General features: G+C 46.3%; 3 protein-coding genes across 7 annotated transcripts; 2 read left to right on the top strand and 1 right to left on the bottom strand.

Annotated features, from left to right (window-relative positions):
* Nucleotides 1-148: 148 nt before the first annotated feature.
* Nucleotides 149-8,166, top strand: ncapg (non-SMC condensin I complex, subunit G). The gene is made up of 22 exons (XM_084687979.1): nt 149-293; nt 652-779; nt 914-1,138; nt 1,260-1,488; nt 1,599-1,744; nt 1,879-1,963; nt 2,428-2,620; nt 3,564-3,713; nt 3,947-4,087; nt 4,256-4,379; nt 4,474-4,563; nt 4,780-4,965; nt 5,058-5,168; nt 5,354-5,473; nt 5,566-5,799; nt 5,884-6,065; nt 6,164-6,326; nt 6,665-6,832; nt 7,087-7,210; nt 7,461-7,508; nt 7,625-7,694; nt 7,790-8,166. Exons 2-22 carry the CDS (start codon nt 672-674, stop codon nt 7,914-7,916), a joined length of 3,024 nt encoding a protein of 1,007 aa, XP_084544105.1. The 5' UTR covers nt 149-293; nt 652-671; the 3' UTR covers nt 7,917-8,166.
* Nucleotides 8,167-8,237: 71 nt separating this feature from the next.
* lcorl (ligand dependent nuclear receptor corepressor-like) lies at nt 8,238-23,450 on the bottom strand. 4 transcript variants are annotated; one of them, XM_084687973.1, is made up of 9 exons: nt 23,301-23,432; nt 22,850-22,982; nt 20,918-20,983; nt 20,681-20,760; nt 20,416-20,542; nt 19,916-20,143; nt 19,686-19,764; nt 9,772-15,118; nt 8,238-9,670 (listed from the first exon to the last, which is right to left on the bottom strand). In XM_084687973.1, the coding sequence occupies exons 2-9, from the start codon at nt 22,947-22,949 to the stop codon at nt 9,548-9,550; spliced, it is 6,150 nt and encodes a 2,049-aa protein (XP_084544099.1). In that variant the 5' UTR covers nt 22,950-22,982; nt 23,301-23,432; the 3' UTR covers nt 8,238-9,547. The 4 variants fall into 4 exon arrangements, with proteins under 4 accessions (XP_084544099.1, XP_084544100.1, XP_084544101.1 ...); XM_084687974.1 differs by having other exon boundaries at nt 9,768-15,118; nt 23,301-23,431; XM_084687975.1 differs by lacking the exons at nt 22,850-22,982; nt 23,301-23,432 and adding an exon at nt 22,190-22,320.
* LOC146236739 (uncharacterized) lies at nt 23,023-27,818 on the top strand. Of its 2 annotated transcripts, XM_084687977.1 has the most exons (6): nt 23,023-23,385; nt 23,494-23,795; nt 23,892-23,956; nt 24,063-24,220; nt 24,399-26,458; nt 26,669-27,818. In XM_084687977.1, exons 1-6 carry the CDS (start codon nt 23,118-23,120, stop codon nt 27,374-27,376), a joined length of 3,561 nt encoding a protein of 1,186 aa, XP_084544103.1. In that variant the 5' UTR covers nt 23,023-23,117; the 3' UTR covers nt 27,377-27,818. The 2 variants fall into 2 exon arrangements, with proteins under 2 accessions (XP_084544103.1, XP_084544104.1); XM_084687978.1 differs by lacking the exons at nt 23,023-23,385; nt 23,892-23,956 and having other exon boundaries at nt 23,660-23,795.
* The last annotated feature ends 78 nt before the right edge of the window (nt 27,819-27,896 follow it).

The raw sequence follows: 27,896 nt of genomic DNA, 5'->3' as shown, positions 1-27,896 counted from the left end.
ATAAAGGGTATGTCACTATGACAGCCAAATTCGCTGAAATGCTTGAAGCTATCAGTTTTTCTTATTTGTCATATTGACAATAATATATATGCCAATGCTATTTTATTTATTTTTCTGTTTATTATCCAACCATGAGAGCGATCTCAGAAATGACTGGATGATGGAAGAGGGCGGACGCTGTGACGTAGGCACGCAAAACCCCACTGAGGTTGCATTTCTCACGAGATCGACAGTTGGATTTGAAATCAGGCGGCAGCGGAAGTGGAGAAACAGAGAGCGACAAAAGCAATAAGGTCAGAAGTTGCCTTTATTCCATCAATAAATGCTTATTGAATTCCACATATACTACACAGTGTTCGTGTAGTTGTTAAACACTATTATTGTAATAATGTTAAAGTAATACATGTGTAACGCCAACGCTCCTAATCACAACACATTGGTTTCTACTTGTATTGTCCGGGGAAAATAGTCGGGGCCCCTCGGGTTGAGGAGGTGTGGTTAGTCTGTGGGGGGTATGTTGAAGGAAACCTACTGTAGCTAACTTAGGTTGCTCGCTGTTATTTTGTCTCCGTCGTTTTAGTTAAGATAACTGTGGTAGCTTAGTAAAAGTGAGGTAGACTCACAGCTTTGTTTGTACCTTGCTGTTCCTAGTAAACTGAACCAGTCTAAAGATGACGGCGGACAGTGAATTGGAGATCAAAGAGGCGTTTCAACGCGCCCAGAAGGGACATAACAACAAGGCTAAACTAGTGGCTAGCTTAAAGAACCGTTACAACAAGGTAAGTTAGTACGAGGTACCGAAATCTAGCTCCCTGCAATGTTTGTGGTTCATGTTGCCATGTTAAAGCAGTATATATTGTATGTACATTTACCAATTAATTAATCACACGTTAATTCTCTGTCTTAACTTCAGTTGGAGGATAAGACCTTGTTCCACGACGAGTTTGTCAGCTACCTGAAGTACGCCATGATTGTGTACAAGCGCGAGCCGGCCGTGGAGAACGTCATTGACTTTGTCTCCAAGTTTGCCACGAGCTTCGTTTCTCCCCCGAAGGAAGGCGAAGAGGAAGATGAGGAAGAGGAGGAGGAAGAGGAGGAGCATCCATTCTTGAACTACATCTTCAACTTCTTGTTGGAGGTATTGCTTGCTTAAATGTGTTTGAACAACTGAAAACAAATGATCCACATAACCTCAGAGGCTTAATCCACTTTGTTTCTGTGTGTTAACCATTCGCCATGGTCTCTCTTTCTCTGACTAGGCCCACAAAGCCAACAGCCACGCTGTGCGCTTCCGTGTGTGTCAGCTCATCAACAAGCTCCTGGGCAGCATGGCTGAAAACGCCCAGATAGATGACGACCTGTTTGACAGGATCCACCAGGCCATGCTGGTCCGCGTCACAGACAAGTTCCCCAACGTCAGGATCCAGGCTGCGCTGGCCATGGCACGACTCCAGGAGCCCCAGAACCACGACTGCCCCACAGTCAAAGGTACAACACGCGTGACCGTACAAACACACAGCTCCACACATGCTCGTAAATACACGCCCGACGTCTGTCCAGAGTGTCTGCTGAACTGTCCTCTGACCTCCTGTCTATAGCATACCTGTTGATCCTGGAGAATGACGCCAACCCGGAGGTGCGTCGAGCTGTCCTCTCCTGCATCGCCCCGTCCTCCCTCACCCTGCCCAAGATCCTCAAGCGCACAAGAGATGTCAAGGAGAGCGTCCGCAAACTTGCATACCAGGTAGACACGCACGCACACACGCACATTCTCTGACCCTGTGGACGCACTGTGTTACTGGCAGTCGGAGCAATTGTAATGGGGTTGAAGGTGTCAGGATTCAGGGATGATGGCGCAGTGTGTCTCCTCTGTCACAGGTCTTGGCAGACAAGGTTCACATCAGGGCACTGAGCATCGCCCAGAGAGTCAGCCTCTTGCAGCAGGGCCTGCATGACTCTTCAGGTATTGTGTGTGTGTGTGTGTGTGTGTGTGTGGGGTCAGTTTAGATGCATTTATCTAGTCTTGCTGACTGTTTGCCTGACCTTAAGTTATTGTATCCAACCCTCTATGTGTTGTGTCCAACCCTCTGTGTGTGTTGTGTCCAACCCTCTGTGTGGGTGTGTGTTGTGTCCAACCCTCTGTGTGTGTTGTGTCCAACCCTCTGTGTGTGTTGTGTCCAACCCTCTGTGTGTGTTGTGTCCAACCCTCTGTGTGTGTTGTGTCCAACCCTCTGTGTGTGTTGTGTCCAACCCTCTGTGTGGGTGTGTGTTGTGTCCAACCCTCTGTGTGGGTGTGTGTTGTGTCCAACCCTCTGTGTGTGTGTGTGTGTTGTGTCCAACCCTCTGTGTGTGTGTGTGTGTTGTGTCCAACCCTCTCTGTGTGTGTGTGTGTGTTGTGCCCAACCCTCTCTGTGTTGTGTGTTCCAGAGGCAGTGAGGGAGGTGATGCGCTGCCGTCTGCTCCCGGCGTGGCTGCGTCTGCTGCAGGGCGATGTGCTGGAACTGCTCCACAGGCTGGACGTGGAGAACTGTGCCCAGACCGCCCTGGAGATGCTCAGCGCCCTCTTCACGGTCACCCCCGCTGACGAGCTGCTGCAGGACCGGGTTCAGCTGGACAACAGGTACACAGAGGACAACACCCTCGCTTCTTCTTTGGCTCTCGGCGAAGGCGGTCGCATTTCTCTCTCCTCCTTTCCCTGCTTGGCTCTGTCTTGTTTTGTCTGTCTCAAGATAGTCTCATCATCACTCTCCGAAACTAGAAGCCAAGGCCATTGCTGGAAAACAACTCCCGTGGAGAGCGTTGAAGCAAGACTATCTTGCTCCTCCCCCCCTCCCTCCCTTCCCCCCCCACCCCCCCCCCCGACATCTGTGGTTTGGTCTTTGCCCGGGTCATGACCAAGGATGTTTCCTTGTGGGAGAATCGGACTGATTGTGGTCGATGGCGCCAACCCAGACCAACTCACACATTAACTTTCACCTACTACTGATATCACGACCCCCCCACCCCCATCCAACGCCTTCGCCTGCTTGTTTCCCCTGGGTGGCTGGTGGGTCTGTGTCCAGCACCTACTATGGCTGCAGGTCCAGATGCTGCTTGTCTACCCACTCCCCGTTGCAGGTCACGTGTTTTTGTAAATGTTGTTGGGCTTATGTGCTGAGGTTTTTGCCTGTTCCCACACTCTAGGAGCATTGTCTGGGGGTTGCCTTTTACTCTCCTCATGTTATGCTGTAACTTTTCTAGTTGGCGCCAAAAATGTCAACCTAGGTAGGCTCTCCTGCCAAAGTAAATTCCTTGTCTGTGCAAACTTTTATGGCGAATAAACACCAAATCTGATTCTCTGCACGTGATGTTTGTCAGTGTTCTCCTGGGTACATCTGTTATGGTGGTAAAGGTGTGTGTGTGTGTGTGTGTGTGTGTGTGTGTGTGTGTGTGTGTGTGTGTGTGTGTGTGTGTGTGTGTGTGTGTGTGTGTGTGTGTGTGTGTGTGTGTGTGTGTGTGTGTGTGTGTGTGTGTGTGTGTGTGTGTGTGTGTGTGTGTGTGTGTGTGTGTGTGCGCGCGCGCAGGAGGCTCATCCCAGTGGAGGCCCTGAGCTGTGAGAGCATACTCTACTGGAGGGCCCTGTGTGAGTTTGTGAAGGCCAAGGGGGACGAGGGGGAGGAGATGCTGGAGCAGATCCTCCCAGAGGCAGCCATCTACGCCGACTACCTCCATGGGTAACACAGCCCCCATGGGCAATAACCAGCACAGTTGTCTGTTAGCACTATCAGTCCTATTGTGGTTAGTCCGTAGTCAGTTTGGAGGCAATAAAACTCATCTGTGGTTATTTAGTGTTAAATGAACCAGTAGACCCTGAAGTTTGATCTACTTAGGAGTAATACATGAAAAAAAACCTCTGATACCTGAGTTTACAATGCTGTAGTCTGAGAGCCTGATGTTGTGACCGCAGGTACCTGAAGGACGTGCCGGTGCTGTCTGAGGAGCAGCGGGCGGACTTTGGTCAGCTGGAGATGGTCATGACCAAGGAGTTCATCTCCCAGCAGCTCATCCACCTGACAGGCTGCCTGGACACCAACGAGGAGGGGGGGAGGTGAGCGAGGGGGTAGAGCTTGAGGGTGGGGTGGGGTTGTTGTCTTGTGTTGATTGTCTAGCCTCTATTCCAAGCTGTACACTATTGTCTCCCCTGGCGTCCTGAATCTGTACTTGGAAAGTATCAGCTGCTTCAGTCATAACGTCATAACGGACTGCTGTGCTTCAGGAAGCGTGTGGTGGCCGTGCTGAAGGAGATGCTGGGGCTGCCCCAGACTCCCCCCTCCCTGGTCTCCCTGCTCACAGAGAAACTCCTGGGCTTGATCTCGGACGACCACAGGCGCATCCAGATGGTGGGTCTCTCTCACACCCACGCGCGCATAAAGGGGGATGCTGTGAAACCAGAGTTTGTGGAATACATTGGTATGTCTGTTTTGGACGTGACAGATGGCGGAGGTCATCTCTGATGTCAGAGAGCCCATCGTGGCGGTGAGTGCGCCGGTGGACGAGAACGAGAACCGCAGGAAGCAGGTCAAGGTGAGAAACCCAAGGAACCTCACCCCCCCCCCCCCCCCCCCCACAATCCAGAAGTTTGGTCTCCATCTCTTTTTTCCATTCTCTACACATATCCCGTCCTTCTCTCCTGGTTCAGCCATTAAACAATAGACGTCAACAACTTCCATCAGGTGTAAACCCACTGCTTCTCCTTCTCTCCATTCCACCCTCTCCCCTGCTCTCTCCCTCCATTGCTAGCTGGCGGAGGTGAAAGTACGGATCCTGGAAGCCAAGCAGGCCCTGGAGGAGTGCATCACTGACCAGGAGTTCAGCCGCGCTGCTCAGTTGAAGGACTCCATCATCCAGCTGGAGAACCACAGGAACCAGATGATGCAGGAGGCCACTCAGAGCAGCCAGCCAGACAAGGAGACACGCACAGAGAAGGTACAGGACACGCACGCACCCACAACCATTGGCCATAGGCTAGCTACTGTTGAGTTTGTGCCCTTACTGTGTGTGTGTTTTCCCCCTCTCAGAGTGACCCAGAGACTCTGCTGAGGTGTCTTACCATGTGTGCGGAGCTCCTCAAGCTGTTGAGCATCAAGACGCGCATGGGACCCACTATGAGCGCCATCATCTCCTCACTGGTAATCAGGCTCATTTCCATCTATATATCTAACATCAATGAGGTATATCTTAACATTAAGGCAGTCATCAGTTTCTAGCACGGTGATTTGAAATGATCTTTTAACCCACCTCAGACTCTTCTTCCTTTGTCTCCTCTTTCTCTCCTTTTAACGTTCTCTCATTTTGGTTTTCCCTTCTTTCTTAGATCCTGCCAAGCATAGCCAATGCCCAGCCAGCTGTTCGCAACATGGCTGTGGTGTGCCTGGGCACCTGCGCTCTCCACAGCAAAGAGCTGGCCAGCACACACATGGTGCTGTTGCTTCAGGTAACAACAAACACACACTGAATGACACAAACCACGCACAAACACAGACTCACTCACTAACACCACCCTCCCTCGTGTGTGTGTGTGTGTAGATCGCCCAGCTGGACGAGACCAAAATTCGCATCAGTGCCCTACGGGCCGTCATCGATCTGCTGCTGCTGTACGGCTTCCAGCTGCTCTCAGCCAGCCCCTCCCCCCAGCCAGTATTGCCCTCTTATTCGTCCGATGGCCAGGAGGAGGAGCCAGGCCCGGTGGAGAAGGGGGAGGAGGACAACAGCACAGCCCAGTGCATCCTGAAAATGCTCTCTGACTTCCTCGACAGTGAGGTGTGTGTGGAGTCTGTGCGCACATGCGATTGTCTTTGAGGTCATAATTGAATGTCTTACCTGTGTGTATGTTGGTATTTCTAGGTGTCCGAGCTGCGGACAGAGACGTCAGAGGGTCTGGCTAAGCTGATGTACTCTGGGCGCATCTCCAGCGCCAAACTCCTCTCCCGTCTGGTGTTGCTGTGGTACAACCCTCTCACCGAGGACGATACCCGACTACGCCACTGCCTGGGCGTGTTCTTCCAGCTGTACGCCCGAGAGAGCAGGTACGACACACACACACACACAGCAAGTACGTACAGAATGAAGCAAACCACACACCCCTTAAGTCTACAGAATGCACAGAGTATGCCTGTGTCCTCAGGACCCACCAGGAGTGTGTGGAGGAGTGTTTTCTGCCGACAGTGCGGACTCTGCTGAACGCCCCCGCTACGTCTCCCCTGGCCGAGGTGGACGTCACCAACGTGGCCGAGCTCCTGGTGGAGCTGACGCGCCCCAGCAGCCTCATCAGACCCTCCAACACAGAGGTAACCATGACACCAGCCTCATCACACCCTCCAACACAGAGGTAACCATGACACCAGCCTCATCACACCCTTCAACACAGAGGTAACCATGACACCAGCCTCATCACACCCTCCAACACAGAGGTAACCATGACACAGTCATAGAACAACCGTTTCTTACACCCTCACTACATCCCTACCCGGAACCCAGTGCCGTCATCAAAGCCTTGGCTTCCATAATGAAATAACCTTGAACCAGCATGTCCAGGCCCAAAACAACCTGCAGCCTTACCATAAACCCATTTCTCAACATCCCCAGCTTATTTAAGGAAATGACAGCCAGCCTTGCTTGCCCTCAGGAGGTGTATGTCCATGACTACCTGGCGCTGCGTGTGTGTGGGGAGATGCTGAGGGACCCCACGGCCCCCGAGGTGCGTCTCTACGCCAAGATTCTGAGCAGCCTGGAACTCAGCCAAAATGACACCACCCGGAGGGACCTGCTGTCCCTGCTGCAGCAGATCACACAGGTGAACACTACCATGGTCGGATGGGACTGACTCGGTGATACACGGGTCGTGCCTCCAACGTTCCCATTGTTTCAAATGAACTGAATCTGTTCCAAAACATAAAGAGAAATAGAGTTTCTGTTTTTCCTTCCTTTGCACCGGTTCAAAGCCTTGGATTCGAGACTGTTGTGATGAAGCTGTGTGCTTTTGGAGTCCTTGTTATGTCCCACTTCTTACTCTTTCCCTCCCCTCGCTCTCTCCCCTCTACTCTCCAGGTGGTAAAGGATCGTATTTGCCTCCGCGCTGTCGAGAAGCTGATTGGCCAGCTGGTAGACTCCAAGGAGCAGACTGAGCTTCTCAATGCCACAGCGCTGCAGCCTCTGGATGTCAATGCTGACGGTACATGAATATATCCCAGCACACGTCTGTTGCCAGCTTAACAGCAATTTGTACTTCTCTCCGCCCCTTGTGCCTAACGAGATTTCCACACAGCCCGTCACGGCTGTCTGTCGTAAAGAGATTAGCTACTATTATGGGAATATTACCATGTGGATTAAGAAGTGCCGCCCTGTCAAAATGCAACGTGTACCCTAAACCTCTGTTAATCTTGCAAGGAAAACCACGGCTAATCGTTCGTTTTCTCCTTCAGAGGTTGCCAGTGAAGATCCATCCAAATCAGTCAAGAGACCCAAAAGAGGTAACTTCCTGGCATCTGAGGGTTAGGGTTACAGGAGTACACATCAGATTATTATTATTACATTTATGATGAAAACAATTATATTCAATCAAATGCGTGTGTGTATGTGTGCGCAGGCCAGAGAAAAGCCACCACTGCCAAAGGATCAAAGAAACCTAGTCGAACAGCGGAGTCTTCAGAGGAGAGGTGAGTGGGGAATGTTCCGCCACCTTTGCACCTGGATCTGACTCGCCTACTTTTCTTTTGTGCCTCTCTCTAACGTTCCCCCCACAATTCCTCAGTGATGGGGAGAATGTTCCGGATTCCGTCCCGGCTGTTCGGCAGTCTCGTAGGGCCAAAACCGCTGCCCTGGAGAAGACCCGACTAGACCTCAGCGCACTCATCAACCAGGAGGCCAACACGTCATAGGTCAGACGTACTTCCCGCTAGTCAACCATCCATGATCTCAGTACCACCTAAACTACATGTATTAACAAAATAGTGGAAATGTAAGAGGTCATTGGGTTAGGTTGGGGGGGGGTTCTGTCTAGTAGTAAGAAAGTATGTTTTAATTTGTTTCATCTGAAATGGGTGTTTGCCATGGATTTTATTCTGAACTGTAATCCCAATATTATGTCTTTCTATTCTTGAAGTTAATAAAAATCAATCTTTGAACAAACTGGTTTTGCATGCAGAATAACTTCAAGGGGTAATATGATATGCCACTGTCCATAACAAATGCTACTAATGTATATAACAAAAGAATCTTTATTGTTCTAGTGACAGTCTCTGTTACATCTGTAGGGGCACATATAAAAACACTTAAAAGAAAACATAACAGCAAGTATACATAGCACCAAGTACTTCAACTGAGGGAGTATGGTTGTATAGTTGACTTGACAGAGGCCCTCCTCCCATGTTGAAATGGCAATCACAGAATGACTTACAACAGGCACACGTGCTGTGGGGCCCCATAACCCACGAGACAGATCCTGGGGTCAGGTTGGACAGCTGCTTTTCAAACCCAAGACAATGTATCTGTCAGCTAACAAAGTACATACAGTCTATCGCTGTCAAAGAATCTGAAGACAGAATAACTCCATATGAGTATATTTACTCCCTTACTCATATACACACACCTGCATACAAACATACAAAAAAGTGATACTGCAATGTGACTTAAGATCCATATCAGCCAGTCTTCAGAACGTCAACAAGAAAAGTAGCATTGTTCTAATATATAGATTTAACGATTTGTGATAAACGTATTGCACCTAATAGAAGGAACTAGATTTACAACAGGGAGGGGGAACTAAGGATGTGCATCAAAGGGGATAGGAGGAGCTACAGGGTTAACAATCTCTGTTTGGGATAGTGCAACAGACAGGCTTGATGACACGTGTATTAATGCTTTGTGTGAAAACAGAATTATCGTCAAAATACTCTCGCTACAAACATTCTATAAGCTAACCACTGCATCACGTCATATAGTACCTAAGTATACTCTGAGGCCTGATGAGAATTGGTTATATAAAAAAGTATTACACTTTAATGCATTTGACAGCTCACAGATTAGGCTTAGTAAATGAATGTTCACACAATAATTGATATTGAGTGAGGTAAGGAGTTCTGAGTTTATAAAGATATTTCAGATTTTGTTGCAGGCAAGGCTACTCAACTCTAGCAGGGCATTGTTCCAAAAACCACTGCCCTAAAACTAAAGCTATATGACAACCTCCTAGCGAAAGCAGAGTCAAATTATAATGAGGTATATAAAGGGGGGGGGGGGGGGGGCACTCCCTCACAAAAAACAACATTAACATTTCTCCTTCATTAAATATGGCCGCTCTGAATGGGCACAATCGAAGTGCTTTTGATTCTATCAAACTCCTGTTTATACTGAGGGTTTACCTGTGGTAGGATGTTTCATACAAACTGAAAGGTGTGTGTGTGTGTGTGGGGGGGGGATCTGTAGACATCCACTGACTTAAGAAGCAGGACGGGAAACAGAACATTAAAAATAGTGCAACCTCAAGCTTTTTCGTTAAGTTAGGCTTCTGCTACATAATTGCTGGGTGCGAGACTGGAGGAGAGCGGCAGTCTCTGGTTGGCTGAATGTCTGAAGGCACCCGGTTTACCGCAGTCACTAAAGGATGGAGGAGTATAGCTTCACTTTGAGCTGCCTGTAAAGACAAAGGGTCAAAGTAACAAACACTTGTTAGTGATGTGTTTCCTGTTTGATAAAGAATGCTTACAAAACTGAGGAAGGGATGTTATTACCCACTACAAAGTCACTCCGTCTCAGCCCGGTTAGGCCCCTTCCACGGGACTGTCTTATCAACTTTGCTGGTGATGGAAGCAGTGATTCACTGGCGACTTTTTCGAAGCTTCTCTGCTTGCCTTTCCTTATGCCTGACCCCACACCATCCTGATCCATCTCATTTAGTGAGGAGCAATCTGACTCCTTTGTCTTTGTCCTCTTTTTCATTCTCTTCTTTCTCTGCATTTTCACAGCTTTATTGTCCTCCCTTTCTCCAACCTCCACTCTCCCTCCATTAGGGCAGTACGCGGAAGGTGAGCCATCATCTAACATCACAGTACAAGTGTCCCAGTCCTCTTCAGTGGTGGACTCGGTGTCTGGAGAGTTGATCTTCTTTAAGAATACTTTGCATTCTTTCAATGTCTCTGGGCTCCAAGCTTTAGAGCTGAGTCGCTGCGCTTTCGGAATATCCGCCATTTCTTCAGTCAAGGGAGCAGGACTGACAGGCCAAATGTTCTCTAAATCATCAAAAGAATGATCTGTTGCAGTTGAAGATAATGGTTTCTCACTGGACTTTAAAGAGAACTTCACCTGCTCAGGGAATTTGTTTGCAGGGATCCCTCGCTTAACCAGTCTCATGTGATTTGTTTGTCTTTTTGGCCGATTGACTCTTTCTCTCCTGGTCAGAAACTTTGACTTTACTCTAAGCAGATTGGACAGGTAATTTCCCATTCCTCTCCTCTTCCACCACTGTGCTCTCTGACATAACCTCCCAGGGGCCACTGTTGAAGTAAAGAGTTGGTGTTTGACAATCCGTCTGCTCCTATACAATATTCTTTCCTGTGCTTGTTGGTGCTGGGTTGGACTCTTAGGAACTGCCGTAGCAAACTTTTTGACATGTTTGCGCAGTCTCTCGGCCTGTGGGCTTGGGGAAACGCTGCCCCTGTTGGTAACACGGGGATAGTGCATAACCTCGTAGGGGTTTCGAGTGCTTGCCTTTTTGACAATGGCCAAGGACTGGGTTTCTGTAGTCTGCATAAACCAGGAACAAAGCTGGCCCATGCTACAGGACCTTGGCTTGGTAGGAGGACAGTCAAACAGCATCCTGACCATGGAAATGGGCTCTGGCCTTTTTGTAGATGTGGAGGAAGCTTTCACAGACACCCTCGTTTTCAAAGATGTCCTTTCCTGGTTAGTATGGGTGTCAGAGATCCAGGTTTCAGACACGAGACGTATCCTTCGTGCCAGCTCTTGGTTCAGGGTCTTTTCCTGGGTTGAAACTGCCCACCATTTTAGAGTACCACTTTGAGGGAATATAGAGTCCATGGATACCCCTGCCACATGGCTCAAATCTTGACACACCTGTTTTCTTTCATTCCATTTCCCAGCCTGCACAAATAGATGCGGTTTCTCCCCAGAGGTCTCCCCTCCCCCTTGAGCTTCCTCCTGCTTCCTCTGGCTGCTGGCTTTGTTTAGTAAGAGCTGTCTGGAACGCCGCAATAAAGCTGTACTGTGGCTGTATGACCTAGACGTGGCAACAGAGTGCAGCAAATAAACAGAGGGCTTCCTCACTCTTACAGAATGACGGACAGGTACGGGATGCTCTTTCCTACCGTCCTTACAGTCTTCCTTGTTTTCTGTTTGAGTGCCGTCGTTGCTTGTTTGAACACTGATTGTCTTAGGATCTTTGGAAGGCTGGAACTCTGGCAGGAGCTTTTTACGGATTCTCTGTGGAGATTCTCTGGCATCCCTGTTTATGTGGATTTTGCATTGCCTGGGGGAAACTGTGGTTACAGTGACTGATATTCCAGAAATCTTGACTTTAGCAGGTCTCCCTGGTTTTCTCATAGGTACTGCACCTTTAAGCTTTTGACATTTGATGTTGCTGCTGGAGTGAGGGGCCTCCTTTCTATCTTTCACAGGCCTGACAAAATTCAAATCTTCCACTATTAGTGGAGCATCCTTTACAATATTGTCCTGAAACACATTTGTTTTGTCCAAGTGGGCATTTCTGCTTACAACCTTAGGAGAGTCAATCATGCTTGTCTGGAGGAGACCTGAGTCCTCTAACACTAGCCTCTTGCTTCTTCTTGACCGTCCATAAACCACTGTAATTTTAAGGTTCTTGTTGGGTTTATCCTCCATATCCGGTTCGGGAGCTCTTTTTGGATTTACAACACTGGCCCCATTAGTTCCAGGGCCGCATGATGCTTGATCCACACACTTCTGCTTTGGCGGCCTACCAATTGGCCTCTTCTCCCTTTTCTCCAGTTGAGGACCCAACTTCTTGGGGCGCCCTGGACGCCTCTTTAGCGTGGTTTCGTGAAAAGGCAGGGGGCCCTCCTGCCTCTCACCACCAATACCATTCAGTGAGCCAGTTGATCTGTAAGAGTCAGTGATGACAGTTTGTTTTGGTGGGCTACCCTCTCCAGATGTTGTAGGACTCCTCTTTGGCAGTAAAGCAATATGCTCTACAAGTGGACTCTTAGTTTTTTCAGGTGTTCCAGCCCATGACGACGACTCACATGGGTCAAATGTTTCCTCTCCCTGTCCATTGGAGCCAGAAGCTGCTGACCGTAGAATGTATCTAACCCCATCGTCACCCACTGGAGACACAAACATCAGTTTTATTGGACTTATGTACTGGGTGTCTTGGCTTTTGGCTGAAATAGTGGTGTTGTCAGAGGTCAAGTCTCCTTTTTGCTTTGAATGGTCCTTGGGAGATTTAATGCCTAATTTGGATTCTGAATTTAAACGTTTTGTTGGTGGGGATTGTAACCGTCCATTATGCCTCGCTACACTTTTCCTAACATCTGTCCTTTTCTGCAAGGAGTGTTTTGGTGAACTCTTATCAGCAGAGGGTACTGTGACTTGCACACTCTGGCACACTAGCACAATGGGGGGACTTCCTGGACGTTGTCCCAGCAGACACTCACTGGCATTCATATCATTTTCCTGTCTTTCAAGCTGAGGCGTGGAGTGCAGAGGTTCTTCTCTGGCTTTATGGACATTATTGCTAGCCATTTGTGAGTAGGGTGTATCTGACCCATTGTCAGTAAGAGGCCTGTCCTTTAATGTTTTCTGGCTAAAGATGCTCTCAGAGAAACAAGCAGCAAAGTACATTTTCCTTGGCTCTGTGACATACGAGGAAAATCGCTGTGGAGGAACTATTTGTCTCCTGGATCTCTGAACCGTGTTTCTCCTCGATTTTCCTTGAATGGACATAGGCGCATCTTTCCTTTCTGGTCTACCTCTTTTACTCTGACCACTGGCTCTAGTAAGTGAATCATTGTTATGGCTTGGAGTAAGAAGCTGTTTATGCGTCCTCGGGATTTCAGGAAAGTAATGGCCACAGGCTTTGTCACTGCTTGGTGTTTCTGATTCATCCTTGACCACAATTTCAGCTATGGTGTCTTGCTGCAGTGTGGTTGATGGCGTTTGATTGTCCACGGATGTTCCCCCCTCCATATTGGCCCTCGTCTTTTCCTCATCATCTGTAAGCTCCATGTTTACCTCCTCTGTGACTATCACAGTCTTTATCTCCTCTACTACACCGCTCTTCTGTCCTTCATCTAATGTGACCCGGTTCCATTGAGCCTCCTTCCTAAATCTCTCTATACTTTCCTCCTCCGAGACACCCCTTCCCTGTCCTTCCTCTTTCTTCATTTCAACCACCTCACTGATGTTGCTCTTAACCACATCCTGTGTCCCTTTCTCTATTCTTTTTTCCTCTGTCAGAGTGTTTGTCTCTCCAGTTTTCTCAATCTCTTCCTCTTCTCTGACTCTGGTATTCTCCCAGTCCTGTGTCATTTTCTCCAATTGGGCAATGTTATTCTTTCTGATTTCCTCCATTTCTTCTTTCACAGGGCTTGTGTCACAAGAGGAGTTAATTGGAGGGGATGCAACAGCACTGCCATCTTTCGATTTGCCACTCCTTCCAAGAGACCGCTTTCTCCAGCAATTGTTTGGATCAAGTCTTGCCAGCTCTCGTTTGATTTCAAGGGTGTGTCTTCGGGTAGAAGGCTGGTCAGGCGTCTTCCTCATGGCTGCACGTGCCTCTTGTCGCCGGCGAAAACGTGTCTTAGGTGATTGGTTCGCGTTGATGTTGTGACTGTGAAAGAGATCACTGAGGTTGTAATCGCTATTTTTGTCTTGATACAGACACGTGGTGATGATCTCATTTAGGTGGGCTTCTTTTTGCGATTCCAGGCTCTGATTGGATAAGGAGCACAAGTTGAGACCTTTTTCAAGGCTTTGACTGGATAACGAGGGTAGGGGGGGAGGGTCCTTTTCCTGAGGTTTGATTGTCTCCAGTTTCTCGCTGAAGCGATCAACCACATCTTGCAGTAAACTACCACTTTGGTTCTGCTCTGCTTGACTCTGCTCAGGTATTTTACACTCTGGATAGTTTATGATTTCCACATCTGCACTCACTCCTTGTTGGCCGTTGCTGTCCACATAATGGTCTTGGACATCTTCCCCTTCGTCTCTGTGGTGTAGAAGGGAGGGAGGCTTTTCCTCGGCCTTTCCATTGATGTCTGAGGGGATGGGAGACAGCGGGGGAGGGGAGGGACTACGGGGTGTCTCCCTTACTAGGACAACAGAACATTGGGGATCTTTGCCTCCACTTACTTCTCTACTTCCCTCTGCTGTATCTCTAACTAAACACATATGTTCTGAGCAGCAGGCGCAAGGCAGAGGGTTGCGAGAGCTCCTACAGCAGACAGTTGAAGCAGGGCACACAGAGGAAGTGGGACATAATTTGGAGGTAGGGCACAAAGAAGGGGATGAAGAGGAGGAGGATGTGAAGGCGCAAACCACTTTGTTGATGCGTCCAACGGCCAAGCATTGGCAGGGGAGGCACTGGATGCTCTTCAAGCAGAAACAAACAGGACTACCCGGGTCGGCTGCCATTCTGCAGCTCTGCACACAGCAGCAGCCACTTACTGAAGGAGCCTGTGTGTCACTGAAGGTGAGAGGAGCGCTACTATGGTCATTACAGTCTAACGACAAAAGGGTGGCAAGACTGTTGGTTTGACCGTTACAGTCACTGGAGGAAAAGGTAGGGGCTCTGCTATGGGAATTGCTATCGTCGAAGGGTGATGAAGGAGGGGGAGTGCCGTCCTGCAGCTCCCCTGCCCGATGGCAGCAATAAGATTCGGCCTGAGTGAGTTGGCGATGGGTGCAAGCAAAAGCCCAGCGATGCTCCTGGAAGGCTACTGTTAAGATTTGCTGCAGCAGTGAGCGGTGGACAGGGCAGAGCATTTGGAGAACCGCCTGCAATGCAGACTTGCATCCATTTAAGGTTTCCAGCATCCCGGCATCTTCTGCTTCACACGGACTTTCTCCAGAATTGGTTGGCAACTGCAAGCTACAGACAGAAAAAAATGATTATTAAAGTTGAGCAGCGAGTTTAAGATGTTCTAAAATAAACATTCTAGACAGCAAAAAGGTTTCAAGCAGAGAATGTTGAGTCCATGTGCTAATCAAGATTCCACAAAATAATACATCTTGAGGATAATTAAATGTTATACATCTGCTAAGCTCTTCCCCATTAAGTTAAAGTGACCCCATGATGGCCGAAGAACCGTTTTGATCAGAATAGATTTTATTGATGAGTTGCCGAGGGCAGAAAATGCGATTGTAGCAACGCTTAAAAACATTTTAAAATCAAATCGTTGCACTTCTTACAACTGTCAAATGATTTAGGTTCTACAAGCAATACATCTTTTAAAACTTCTTCCCAAAACAAACTGCTAAAGAAGTAATTCCCTATTTCTTACTTGGGCTGCAGTGCAAGAACGGCAGTTAAGGACGTGTCCTACTTATGACAGGAAATATCCTATTTAATCTATTAAAACATTATTTAAAAACTACGATTGAAGATCAAAATAATTCATCAAATTATGTTATAAAGTCAGCATTGCAAATTGCTGTGGGACGTTGTCATATATTCATGAGGACAAATGTTATTTCAACGTCTTTTTTTTTTGGGGGGGGGGGGGTACAAGGGAAACAAGTTGTAGATTATATAAATTAAAATCACATTTAAGTAGCGTGTTCATGCAGTTGCAGCAATACACATTTTACATTGCTTCAAAGTGCTTCATTACAAATCAATAACTTTAACAAAACATTTAACCATTAGACTCACAATACTGAAGCACATTCAATAAGTACATTCACAGCAAACGCTAACACAAAACACTGCCATACACTAATTTGAGAACATCAATAATTTATAATAGTGCAATTGATTAATGCATAAATAGGGGATTTCAGTTAGCAATTTGATAGATTTGTAAGATGTTGAGTAATAACAAACCTTGTACAGGTAGGCCTATAGTTAAAAGTTGACCGTTTGGTAAAGTGGAATTACTGCAAAATGACTAGTTTTAAACTACAATTATGCAGCTTTTAACTAATTTCAAGCTTATCAATCAATATGTATCTGTAGCCATATTGATATGAAAAGCACTTCCCAGAGAATTACATGCTGAGGTTAGCTGTAGTTTCAGACAGGCACTAGTGTACTATTATGAGCAAAAAACATTCAGTAGTGGTTCAGTGACCAGGGTTACTAGTTTTCAACATTAGACCTGAGGTGGATCTCAGTATACGAAGCAACAAATGACTTATAACCTACATTTTTCAGAGAACACACAAAACAACTTACAAAATAGTAATAACACCGCAAGGACAAATACATACACAAACAGGCCGAAACGCCACCATCACCTGCAATGCCACTTAACCATTATTTCTTTCTCTGATTTTGAGATGATTAAATGATCATAATTTTGTGTCAACAAATTGTTGTATAGATCAATTTTTCCTCCCATAAATGGCTTGTTTCTGTATGAGCGTTTACACTTGGGTGTTCCTTGAGTGATAAAAGCTTCATGTTTTGTCCATATGTAGGCATGTACGTATCTCAGACAGAGTGTGAAGGTGTGAACCAAAGAAAAGGCTCCAACCACACAGTCAGTTAGATCAGAAAAAAAAGAAATAAGCAGATAACCAGAAGTTTAGAGGCTGACAGTCCAACAACCCAGAAATTGAGTGAAAGAAACCTTTGTGAAGAGCTGTCAAGTGACCCGAGTAAAATTTTGGTAAAAGCAGAAGGCGGCAAATACAGAATGCCACTCTCGGATTTGGATAACAACAGAGAAGATCAAACTTTTAAAGAGTTAAAAAGGTGAGTTACCAGCAGCAGATGTCATGTGAGGTTTTAGAGTGGTTTTCTGTGGTATAGAGATGCAAACCTTATGCAAATTTCAGTGAGATAATACACATTTCACAATAAACTACCATTTCCAAGCTTTACCAAACATGCTTCATGTTTGCATTCCGACTAAACTTGGTGCGTTATTCTGATTAGATTTCACATTGAAAGGAAACAAACATTTAATATTGGGATATATCCACCTTGGTTAAAAAATTTCTTAAAAACACAGTTGACCTGGTCAACAGCTAAATAGCATACAAGAGCATGCCTCATTCGGTTACAATGAATCTATCTTTGTTGGTTTGCATTTTCTTGTCCGTTCTTAGCTTGGTAAGCTATAGAAAGAGAGACAACTCCAATCAGGAGCTTTTAAAGTTAAATCAAACCTGAATATTCCCATACTAGCAGAATGTGAAAGCCACACATGATCACCAGTGTATACCATATGTATACCATATCCCTGCAGGTGTAAGTCACACAGTAATTGAAAGAGGGAATATAATCAACCCCCAATGTACATCAAGTGATGGGGTAATACTAAGTGTACTTCAGAGAAGAACTGTCAGACACTTAGATTTGATAGTCCTGACAGAGGTCAACATTGAATTGTTTAGGTTTTTGAAAACAAATAGGATGGGATATGATCCCCAAGACCAACAAAGAAAAGCCGTGATATATCACATTTCAACATACAGTCTGTGAAATACCTGAATCATAATCTCAGTTTCAAAGGCATGGTTTGTGTTCAACAAGTGTTCCCAGTACATAATACATTTAACCTGTGAGAGTTGGAGAATTCAAGTGTTGAGGGTTCAAGACCAGTCATGGGCCTAGAACCTCTTGACGACAGCAGCAGTTGAGGCAGATGTCCCTGAGTTTGTGGAACCAGCGAGGGTTCCAGGGTCCGTTGGGCGGGAGGTGACAGGTTTCCTTTTCGGTGGAATTTTGAGTGTTCCAGATCGTTCCTTCACCTTGTACTCCAGCGTACTGTGGGGAATCCCATAAACCCCTTGGGCCTTTGACACGCTCATGCGGCCTCCCATCACCATTGTGATGGCCTCCTCCAGCAGGTCATGGTCATATTGGCGGTAGCGTCCGCGCTTCTTCCTCGGCTGCTTGTCCTTGTCCCGACGATCCCCTCCTTCCTCAGAATCATCGACTGAAGAACTGCGTATAGCCAGGCGGCAGGGTGACATGTCTGCTCCGCCAAGACAGACGTCAAGCAGGAGGTGGGGTTTGAGCTTGACTGCTGTGGGTCTGGCTGCAGTACCGATGGAGGTCCCCTCAGTTGGGGAAGTGTGGAGCTGCAGGCTCTCAGCCAGGCTATAGGGCTCGAGGTTGCTCGGTCTGGGTGGATTGGATGAACGGACCTGTGGGATGCGAAGAGGAGTGGGGGGGTCACTGCTGGGAGTGGGGCTTGTTGGAGAGCTGAGGTCATCCCTGAGCTGAGGATGGGAGTAACCCAGCACCTTCAGGAGGTTTCTCGGATCAAGACAAGACGCCGAGGACGAAATGCCACTGATTTCCTGATTCTCCACGATCCCTCCTCCAAGTTCCGCTTGCTCCGCCCACGCCGCCACCCTCTGCAGTAGGAGTCGTGCCTCTCCACCTTGCATTGCAGACACCACATCCTGTGACGTCACTTCATCCCTGCCGGTGCCCTTTCCAGGATTCAAACAACATAGCAGGCTTAGCCCACCCTCAGCTAACGCCTCTAGGCTCTGCCTGAGCGTGCGGGGCGGAATCCCGTAGAGCAAAGCAGCCCTGTGCTCTTCTAGACTGCCAGAACGAACATCCCTCAGAGCTTTAGACAGCAGCCCCTCTGACAGCTCCGAGCTCCTCTCAGGGTACTCCTCCCTCTGCCTGCGCTGCCTCCTAGGGGTGGGAGGACCAAACACCAGGGTCAGGGTGGAGAAGAGTCACAGATGGGGGAAGAGGGGGGGTTTTGGCGAGGGGGTCCCACTCCTTTATGCCTTGTGTAGGTAACATCACTGCGTCTCACATCTCATGTTTGGCTCACTCACACAGCCTATGGGCTGTTACTCTGTGCTGGGAGCATTTCTTTCTCACACACTGCAGTGTGTGTCTCTCACATACACACGCACTCACGACCAAGTAGGACAGTCTGTGAATGGCTGTGGTTACTTAGGCACTCACACACACCCAGTAGTTTTGTAACCCAACGGGAGCTTGAAAGTCCTTGTGTGAGGGTCCTATGCTTGAGGATAGTGTTATCAGAATCATACTGGATCAGAGTCAAAATCAGGAGGTAAAACGATGTACAGTCCAGTGTTCCTCTTTGTTAATTCCTGAGCAGCTGACAAACATTATTGTGAAGTAGCTGTGACGTTACCGCTCAACAAGAGATAAGAGAGTCAGACCCTTTAGAATTGCAACACCAAAAAACAATAGGGCACAAACAAAAATGAAAGCGCATGGAAAACTAAAATACAATATTAATGCTTAGAAACCCTTTAACTCTTCCTATAAACTGCAGCACTCGACGCTAACTGACCTAATGTGAACAATTAATTAAGTAAAAGTAGCCACTTTAACTTGCACCTTTGTAAATTGCCTGGATAGTTTAAGGTAACATTATGCCATGGTGTCACAATGCACAAGCAAGTTATTGTATAGGACATGGACACTCGGTATGCTCGGTAGAATATGAGTATGAGGGGTAAGTGTACGAGATGACAGAAGAACTCACCCTGACAAGTTCTGATTGGTAGGCAATGATGAAGGGGCCGAGGGAGCAGAGGTTCTCTTTGAGAGGTCCAGTACACCCTCTGTTGGGAAAAGATCATAATTAAAATGTAACCTGTGGCGTGAGATTTGGGTCAAAAAATTGACATTGAACTCAAATAATTTAAACGTTGCAAAAGTGCAAAAATCCAACGCGATGTCAAACCAGACAGAGTGACGGGTTTAATTGTGTACCTGGCTGAGGTTCCTTTCCATGGTTCTCCTGGTACTTGCTTACAGTAAGGTCCAGGGGAGCATCTGGGTCAGAGGGGCCAGGTCGAAGCAAGGCAGTAGTGTAGCCATTCTTGGTGGTGTAGAGGGGGCTTTTAGAGGCATACTCCAAGGCAAACTGATGTATCATTTTCTTCATCAGCTCCTGAGCCACCATAGGGATGTTGGGGTCACAGCTGGATAGAGGTACATCTAAAATACAAGAGATGGTTCAATAATAAAACTGGTTATTCTACCAATTATATGCGGACACATTTCCCCGGGGCGCTACACATTTTTTATTATCTGAATATGAGTTCACAAACGAATTTGCCAAGGGACATATTTGTTAGAACATAATCTGAATATTTGAAATAAACCTCAGGTTAAAGTGTATGACTGATGGGATATTTTTATTGTCCCAAATGAGAATTTGTCAGGGTCATTAAATTGGTGTGCTATTGTTTGGATTGGCAGTATCTCACCTTTTTTGTGGAACACAGTGTAAAGGAACCTGTGTGCTGATTGGTTGCTTTCCAGGAAAGATGGGGCCTGCGAAGGCATCTCATCTGAGGGTGAGGACAGGGGGGAAGTGGCCACAGGGACATGGTCCTATAAAAAATCAAATAAAGGGTTTTTCAAAACAACATCACGTACACACCTGGCAAACCGCATATGACAAATTTCCTAAACAATACAGACAAAGACCCTGGCTCAGCACCACACACAGCTTCACAGAATAGAACTTACACCGAGTTTGTCGAGCTGAAGGGAGCAGAATGAGCAGCTGGCATCCATGGACCAGTTGTCCAACTTCTCTGGTTCACAATCTGGACAGACACAGTGTTTCGCTCAGTCGATTTGTTTCTAAATCTTTCTCTAAAATAATAATCTAAATAATTTTGACATCAACAAACAAAGTGGCCTTTTTTGACTACTGTTGTTCATGTTGACAAACAACAAATACACACATCCTAGCTAACTTACCATCAAATATACTGATGTCTTTCAGAAGTAATGGTCCATAGATTCCCTCCAGAATGCTCTCAAACCCTGCATACCACAGAAGACAACACTATTACAAATCTGAAAGCACATTCAAGGTTGCTGCTATGGGTTATGACATAATAAATTACTATTATGAGATTGTGAAATACTGTGTTCACAGTAACATACAGAACTGTCAGTAAGCAAGTAACTTCAAGACCAAAACAAATTCTAAATTGTTTAGTTAATGGTTAAAATAAGATCAAAGCAAAATAAGAAGCAGTTACACTACATTAACAATATTTATAATCTGTATAAATGTTGTTCAGCATTAAGAAGAGAGGGTAATGGGGACAAAATATATTTGTTCCTTAAACTGTATGCCTAGATTAAAGGATGTATTGATAAATATTTCTAATTTAGCAACTTTAGCTAGTTTGAAAGGATTCAAACCAAAATATCCCACCCCCTCCTTTCAAAGCCACTCCTCCAAAACACATGAACCAAAGCCTGACTACTGCCAGGAAGTAGGTAGGTACACAGACAAGTAGCCTGTCCAATTATTGCATTCGGCCCAAAAACAGTCCAATCAAAAGTTCTGATTCGAAATTAACGATTGGTTGTGTTTATTACAGTTCTTCAATGCCCACAGATAACGGATTGATTTCATTTTACTGTAAAACCTGTAGATTTATTGCTATCAGGATGTGAAGTTAGTTTCAGCAAATATGACAAAAAGTGCCTCTCAACAACATTACCTACCCTGCCTTTAATTTGCTTGTTTTGTCTATCTGCATGTTTTTTAAGGTTCCACCTCTTACAAGACAGTGGTAGAACAGTATTTCTTTTTTTAACACACACGGAGCTAATTATTATTATTTTTTTTTTACTTGCTAGCCTTTGATTATTTTGAACGCCCTATTGAAATATTAACATGTGTAAACACACGATCTGATATTACTGTATGCCGTTAAATAGTGGGTAGCTGGCTAAATGTGTCACTGATCATGCAGCACCAAAATACCAAGTATAGTCACGCAGCTAAATTGATTATCAACTTTTAACACGTAATTCATCTACACAAACTGGCAAACCAATGTGTGTGCAGTTAAACTGAATAACAAATAAGTGTGCAGCTAGCTACAGTAGTTACATCAATTTCCATATCCACCACTGTCAAGGAACTGGTCATGTTAGCTGTACAGCTAGCTAACCAATATTGTAAGATAAGTGGCTCCGCCTGTCAGGTAAACTGTCCGGTGGCTTACTTACCATTCGTCGGTGGAACGAAGACATTTTCAAAAGGTCACGTGGGCAGCTAACGTTACCGGACGGCCGTTAGAATCATTGGCACTCCCCTTATTTTGAGACTACAGAAAGCTAGACTACTAATGCCTGTACTAGTAGTTGCAGCACCTCGTTTGTTGTTTCCCATAACGATAAGGTGGACAACACTACAGTATTACATTTGACGTAACGTCATAAACCTGAAATATCACTCGCTCTAGTATTCTTCTACTAGTGGTCTAGTAAGCCAATTCAAGCCAACCCCACTGACTGTCCAGGACAAAGACAACTAGTGCTAGCTAAGTAGCTAGCCAGGGTAGTGCTAATAGTTACAGCAAAATAGTCTCGCTCGCGATTTAAATAGGTTAGTCTAGCTAGCTCTAGCTAATACGAGTTGGCTGCATGCTAGCTGTCCACATCAATTGATTTCTTCAATGAATTGATGCAACGCTAACGTTAGCCAGCCAGCTTCTGTTCTATACCGAGGCAGCCCTTTCCGTGCGTTGTAATATCTTAGTGTTTTCAGCTAGCGTTGTTGTTAGTCTATCTAGCTACCTAGCTAGCCTCAAAGCAATCAGGTTAGCAATATATGTACCGTTTCCCATAGGTGCTACCCTTGAAGAACAAGCGTAAATGTTATCTTACCCACGCAGTGTATCAGTTTGTGCCGCCAGGAATCGAGTTTCAGTCTGAAACCTTTCCTTTCTGCCGTGCATTTTGAGTTGGGGCACTGTACATCCGCCATTCTCTCCGTCCTCCTTCCCCCCTGCTCCCTTCACTGCCGAGTAACGTCAATGAGCAAAACATACAGGGCCTGCGCGCGCATTCTCAGTTTCACTCAACCACATTGTCCAAAACTACCATTAGCACTAGCTAATTTATCGCAAGCCTCGATTCACTGAGCCAGACAAAGATGCATTTAGTTTCAAAATATAGCTTTACACGTAGTGCTAAGCCGCTTAGCAAAATATGGCTTTACTACGGTTTTAAAGCAGATGATACAGGAAAACCGACTATAAAGGACGAAGCAATTTGTCTAATGTGCCGAAGGATAGTACGTATCAAAGACGGAAACACAACTAATTTAAGAGCTCACTTGAGAATACATCATCCAGAGGAGTTTGGCAACCTTTCTGGTGGCAATGATGCCGGAATTGCATCTTCTTGGCAGAATTTTTCAGGTAACATTTGTGAGCAATACATCGATGTCCATCTTATCCACATGTGCTCTAAATCAATTGGTAAACATTGTTTGTTACAAAAATCCCTCCATCCATCTCTTCTTCCAGGTGGCAGCGTGGCCCCTGTGGACTTTACGGATTTATTTACTCCCCAAAGTCCCCTGGAAAACCTCATAGCAGACAGTGTGGTACAGGGGGAGCCATTCCACGAAGGTTCATCAAGAGCAGTGGCCACACTCCCTATTTGCCTTAATCTAATAAAGATGTCCTCCCCAGAGAGTTCCTTACAGGACGGTGTGCAGGAGCTAAGGGTGTTTGCTAAGACTCTCTTACACCAGGGCAGTGTATTTGGACCTTTCAAAGGGGAGATGGCCCAAGGACAGTTGACCTGCTTCCGATATGCCTGGGCTGTAAGTGTGAAACAAAATCATTGTATCATCATTTTTGCATTACTGAGGTGAAAAGTTTTTTTGGCTCCGTAAAAATAAATATCAATTTCTTCTTAGATTAAAGAAAACGATACCTACTGCTATATTGATGCTTCAGATGAAAACAAATCCAATTGGATGAGGTGAAGAGTTGAATAAAAACTATGCTATTCATACAGACCTCGCACCTCAATACTTGAGAAACATTGAAGTCACATTGAACTGTGGTGTCTTTCTGTCCATGTTCAGGTTTGTTTCATGTACCACCAGTGAGGAGGAGCACAACCTCATTGTGTTCCAGTGGCAAAGGGAAATCTACTACAGGGTCTCCAAACCCATCTCCCCAGGGGAGGAAGTGAAAGTTTGCATTGGGAAGGAGTATGCTGCTCTTCTGGGATTAGGTCTTGGTAAGTGTGGCTGTGGGAATCTTAAGTGTTAAAATCGATTTTGATTCAAAAGCCTTGCTACAGTTTTATGGCATGAATTTGAATACAGTTCCATTACAGTGTAACAATAATACACAATATCAGTAAATTGAAAAATGTATGTTCAATTATTTGCCTTTGTTTTTCCCCTGTGATACAGGTGAGAGCATCAAGTGTAAATATGGGGACAAAGAGAACCTGCTTAGCATTTTCCAGGACATCCAACTGGTTCGTGTACCTGGAGTTGCTGCTTTCCCCGAACCCCATGACTCTCCCAGCTGGTTAAACGCTAACCAGTCATATATCAACATGTCTGGGACGAGTAGTCTTTCCAGTAGGTCACAGGCTGACAGCAACGATCCCAATCAATGCTCTGCTATGGAAGTGCAGGACTATGACTTTGTTGAGGGGGCGGATAAGCTGCTAAAGCACCCTAATACTGCTCAGGTTAGAGTGTGGTACTTCTTTGGGTTTGAGGCTGACCCCAATGGTAGCGGTCTGCCCCTGGACAAGACGAGGGTGATGTGTAAGCTGTGTGGGGAGAATGTGCCTTTTAATGGGAGCATGACCGCCATGCTCAGTCATCTAGGACACAGTCATAAAATGCGGCATCGCAATTTAACTAACAACCAAACCCATAAATACAGATATTCTCAAAGGGAGAGTATCTTAAGAGGCAATTCATTGGATAGCCACGGTTCACCTCCATGTCATGAACTGCCCACGACCCATCAGAGTAGCACACAGCCCAGTAGACCCGCCACTCAGACCACCAATGCCATTGCAGACTTCCTTATTAGGGATCTGCTTCCTCCCAGCATGGTGGAAGGAAAAGGCTTCAGGCAGATGATCCGCATCCTGCTGCCCACCAACCAGGAGTTGCCTTCTGCCTGGCAGTTAGGGGGCCTACTGACTGACCTCCACGCCCGGGAGAAAAAGATCAGGACAAAAACATTCACTACTTATGCGTGGAGCGCTGAGGAGAAGGACTCCAAACACACCACCGTTCAGTCCAAATCTGGGACCGTCTCAAGAACAAAAGCATCCTGTGTCGGCACTTCTCAAGCTCTGGAGCCTAATTATGTAACCCTCAGTGCAGATGTGTGGGGTCGTGACTGGCAGGGTGACAGTGAGACTTACGTTACCCTTTGGGCTCATTTCCTAGACTTTGATTTCAGTCCACACACACTGGCTCTCGGCACACAAAGGCTGTGGGAAACCGAGACTGGATGGACGTCAGTGGAGGCCAAAGTGAGGGCTATGGCTCAAGAGTGGGGAATCTGCCAGCCTTGTGTAGTCATTGTTGGAGGGGACAAGAGTGAAAAGATCAAGTTGATGGAAAAGAAGGAAAGTAAAAGAAGAGAACAAGCAAAGAGCGCTCTACATCCTAACTCCACCACCTTTCTAGAGTGTGAGGACTCCGTGTCCGGAGACGAGATCTGTGGGTCAGTACAGGTGAACCGCTCCAACTTGGACTTCCCTCTCATCCCCTGTTTCTTGAGCGTTGTCGAGGCATGCATACGGCAAGTGATGTCACATCCTGTCATCTCCAGCACCTTTGGCCTTTTTCAGAGCGTTCTATCAAGTGTCTTCCCCAGCCAAAATAAAAACAGAGACCAATCTCTGTATTCCAGGAAACTGTTCACAGCCTTAGGACAGCAAGACCTGGCTGAGCTCAAGTCTTGGACTAACTTAAAGCCTGAGTGGAACCGGCTCTACTGTGTGTTGCAGACTCTCCTTCGCCATCAGGCCCTGATATCGGAGGTGATCAAGGAGATGAGTCAAGAATTCAAAGACAGGAGAAGTGCAACCAGTGCTAAAGGTTCTGTTTCTACAAACAGTGTTTCATCAGACAACTGTAAAATTAGCTCCATCTCTCATATCTCCAACAAAACCATTGTGGACGCTGTTTTTCCAGAGCCTTCTGATTGGAAGGTTCTGGATGACCTCTGCTCGGTGCTGAAGCCTTTGGATGTGGCGTGCAACACTGTTGCTAAAGAAGCATACCCACGGCTGTCACTGATCAAGCCCATCCTCACCGGGTTGCTCTCACGCCACCTTGCCTTGGGCCCAGGGGTCTCCGCCATCTTACAAGAAGTTAAGAAGATAATAAGTACGACCCTGAAGAGTTTCTATGACAACCCTGAGGTCAACCGGATTATTTGTTTGGCATGTGCCCTCGACCCACAGTTCCATGGTTTAAGGTTTATGGAACAAAAGGTAACTAAATACCCTAAAGTTAAAATGAAACTATATGTCAATTTCTTATAGCCAATGTTGTACCAGAAAGTTATATTGTTGTTTTGGAAGGTAAATCATTATTTCTAATAATTAATGAAGGAATTGCGTCCTTAAAATGTGTGATAGAAACATGATATGTTCTTGATCTGTATCGACATTGAAATTGTTTACCTGTGTCCTAATGTCCAGGATCAGGTGGACACTTTTGATTGGCTGAAGAAAGAGGCTGTCAGGGCAGAGGAAGAGAGGAGTAGTCGCCAGGCATCCGCCAATCACAGGGGCGGGAAGAACAAGAGGAACTCCTCTTCACTGTTACCATGGGAGATGGACGGGTGTCCTCGACGGAGTAAGCGTCTGAAAGAGGGCGCGCCGATCAGCTTCAAAGAAGCAGAGAAGAACGATGACGATGATGATGAAGAGGAGGAAACGGAAGAAGAGTCTGAGGCTAGCTCCCCTGGCTACCAGGGGGAGGAGGAGGAAGAGGAGGAAGTCCAGACTGAAACCATGCAGACCACAGAGTCAAACTCTGCATCTGGTATGGAGTTCCTACTGGGCGATCTGTATGGTCCACAGGCCCAGAGCAAGTTGCTGTCAGTGGAGGAGTGCGTGGAGGCAGAGGTGTCCCTGTACAGGGCAAAGAAAGACTCTGCCTTGATAGAGCAGCCCCCCCTACAGTGGTGGAGGGCAAAGTGCACAGTACTACCTCTGCTGGCCAAGGTGGCAAGGGCATATCTGGCAGCACCGGCTGTGGTGGGCGGAGCCGCGGAGGTGTTCCAACGCCAGGGGGAAGGGGCCATGCACAGGAACAGGAGGAATATCCCTTCTGCTATGCTGGATCAGCTTCTGTTCCTGCATCATAACCATCTTAGCTGCCTGGAGCAGGGCACCTGTACCTAGAACTAGTACATGGCTTAGTGCCACAAGATGTACACACCTGTTACCGGTGCTAAAGGGTAATGCAGGGACTCAGGCGATACCGTTTTTAAGTAGCCTACATATTTTTTTACATAACTGTACTTTACTTTCATTGGCTGCCGTTTGAGACACTGGCACCAGCGGTCATAACACTTTTAGATATTATTGAGCAAATAAATAACCCATTAAGTTAATTTAATATGAGAAAAAAACGTGCATTGAGTGCTTTATGGACTGTATACTTTGGTTGTAAAACCAATACAATGCTTTCCCTTGCAGAAAACCTTGTTCTGTAGTAGAGTCTGTATTAATGTTCTCTGAGTGAGGCTGGACAATATGACAAGTTAAAACTGCTCATGTACAATTTTATTGTCAACTGTAACCAAATTGTGAGACAATACAAAATATACTGCAAAAACTTTACTAAAATACTGTTTTCCAAAACATTGTCATGTCACCCCACCTATACACATGATATAAAAACACATTTAAATAGCCATCC

The sequence above is a fragment of the Hypomesus nipponensis genome, chromosome 22 (assembly GCF_054491055.1).
Source record: "Hypomesus nipponensis isolate SF chromosome 22, ASM5449105v1, whole genome shotgun sequence".
Classification (NCBI taxonomy): domain Eukaryota; kingdom Metazoa; phylum Chordata; class Actinopteri; order Osmeriformes; family Osmeridae; genus Hypomesus; species Hypomesus nipponensis.
This window is presented reverse-complemented; position numbering and strand designations above follow the sequence as displayed.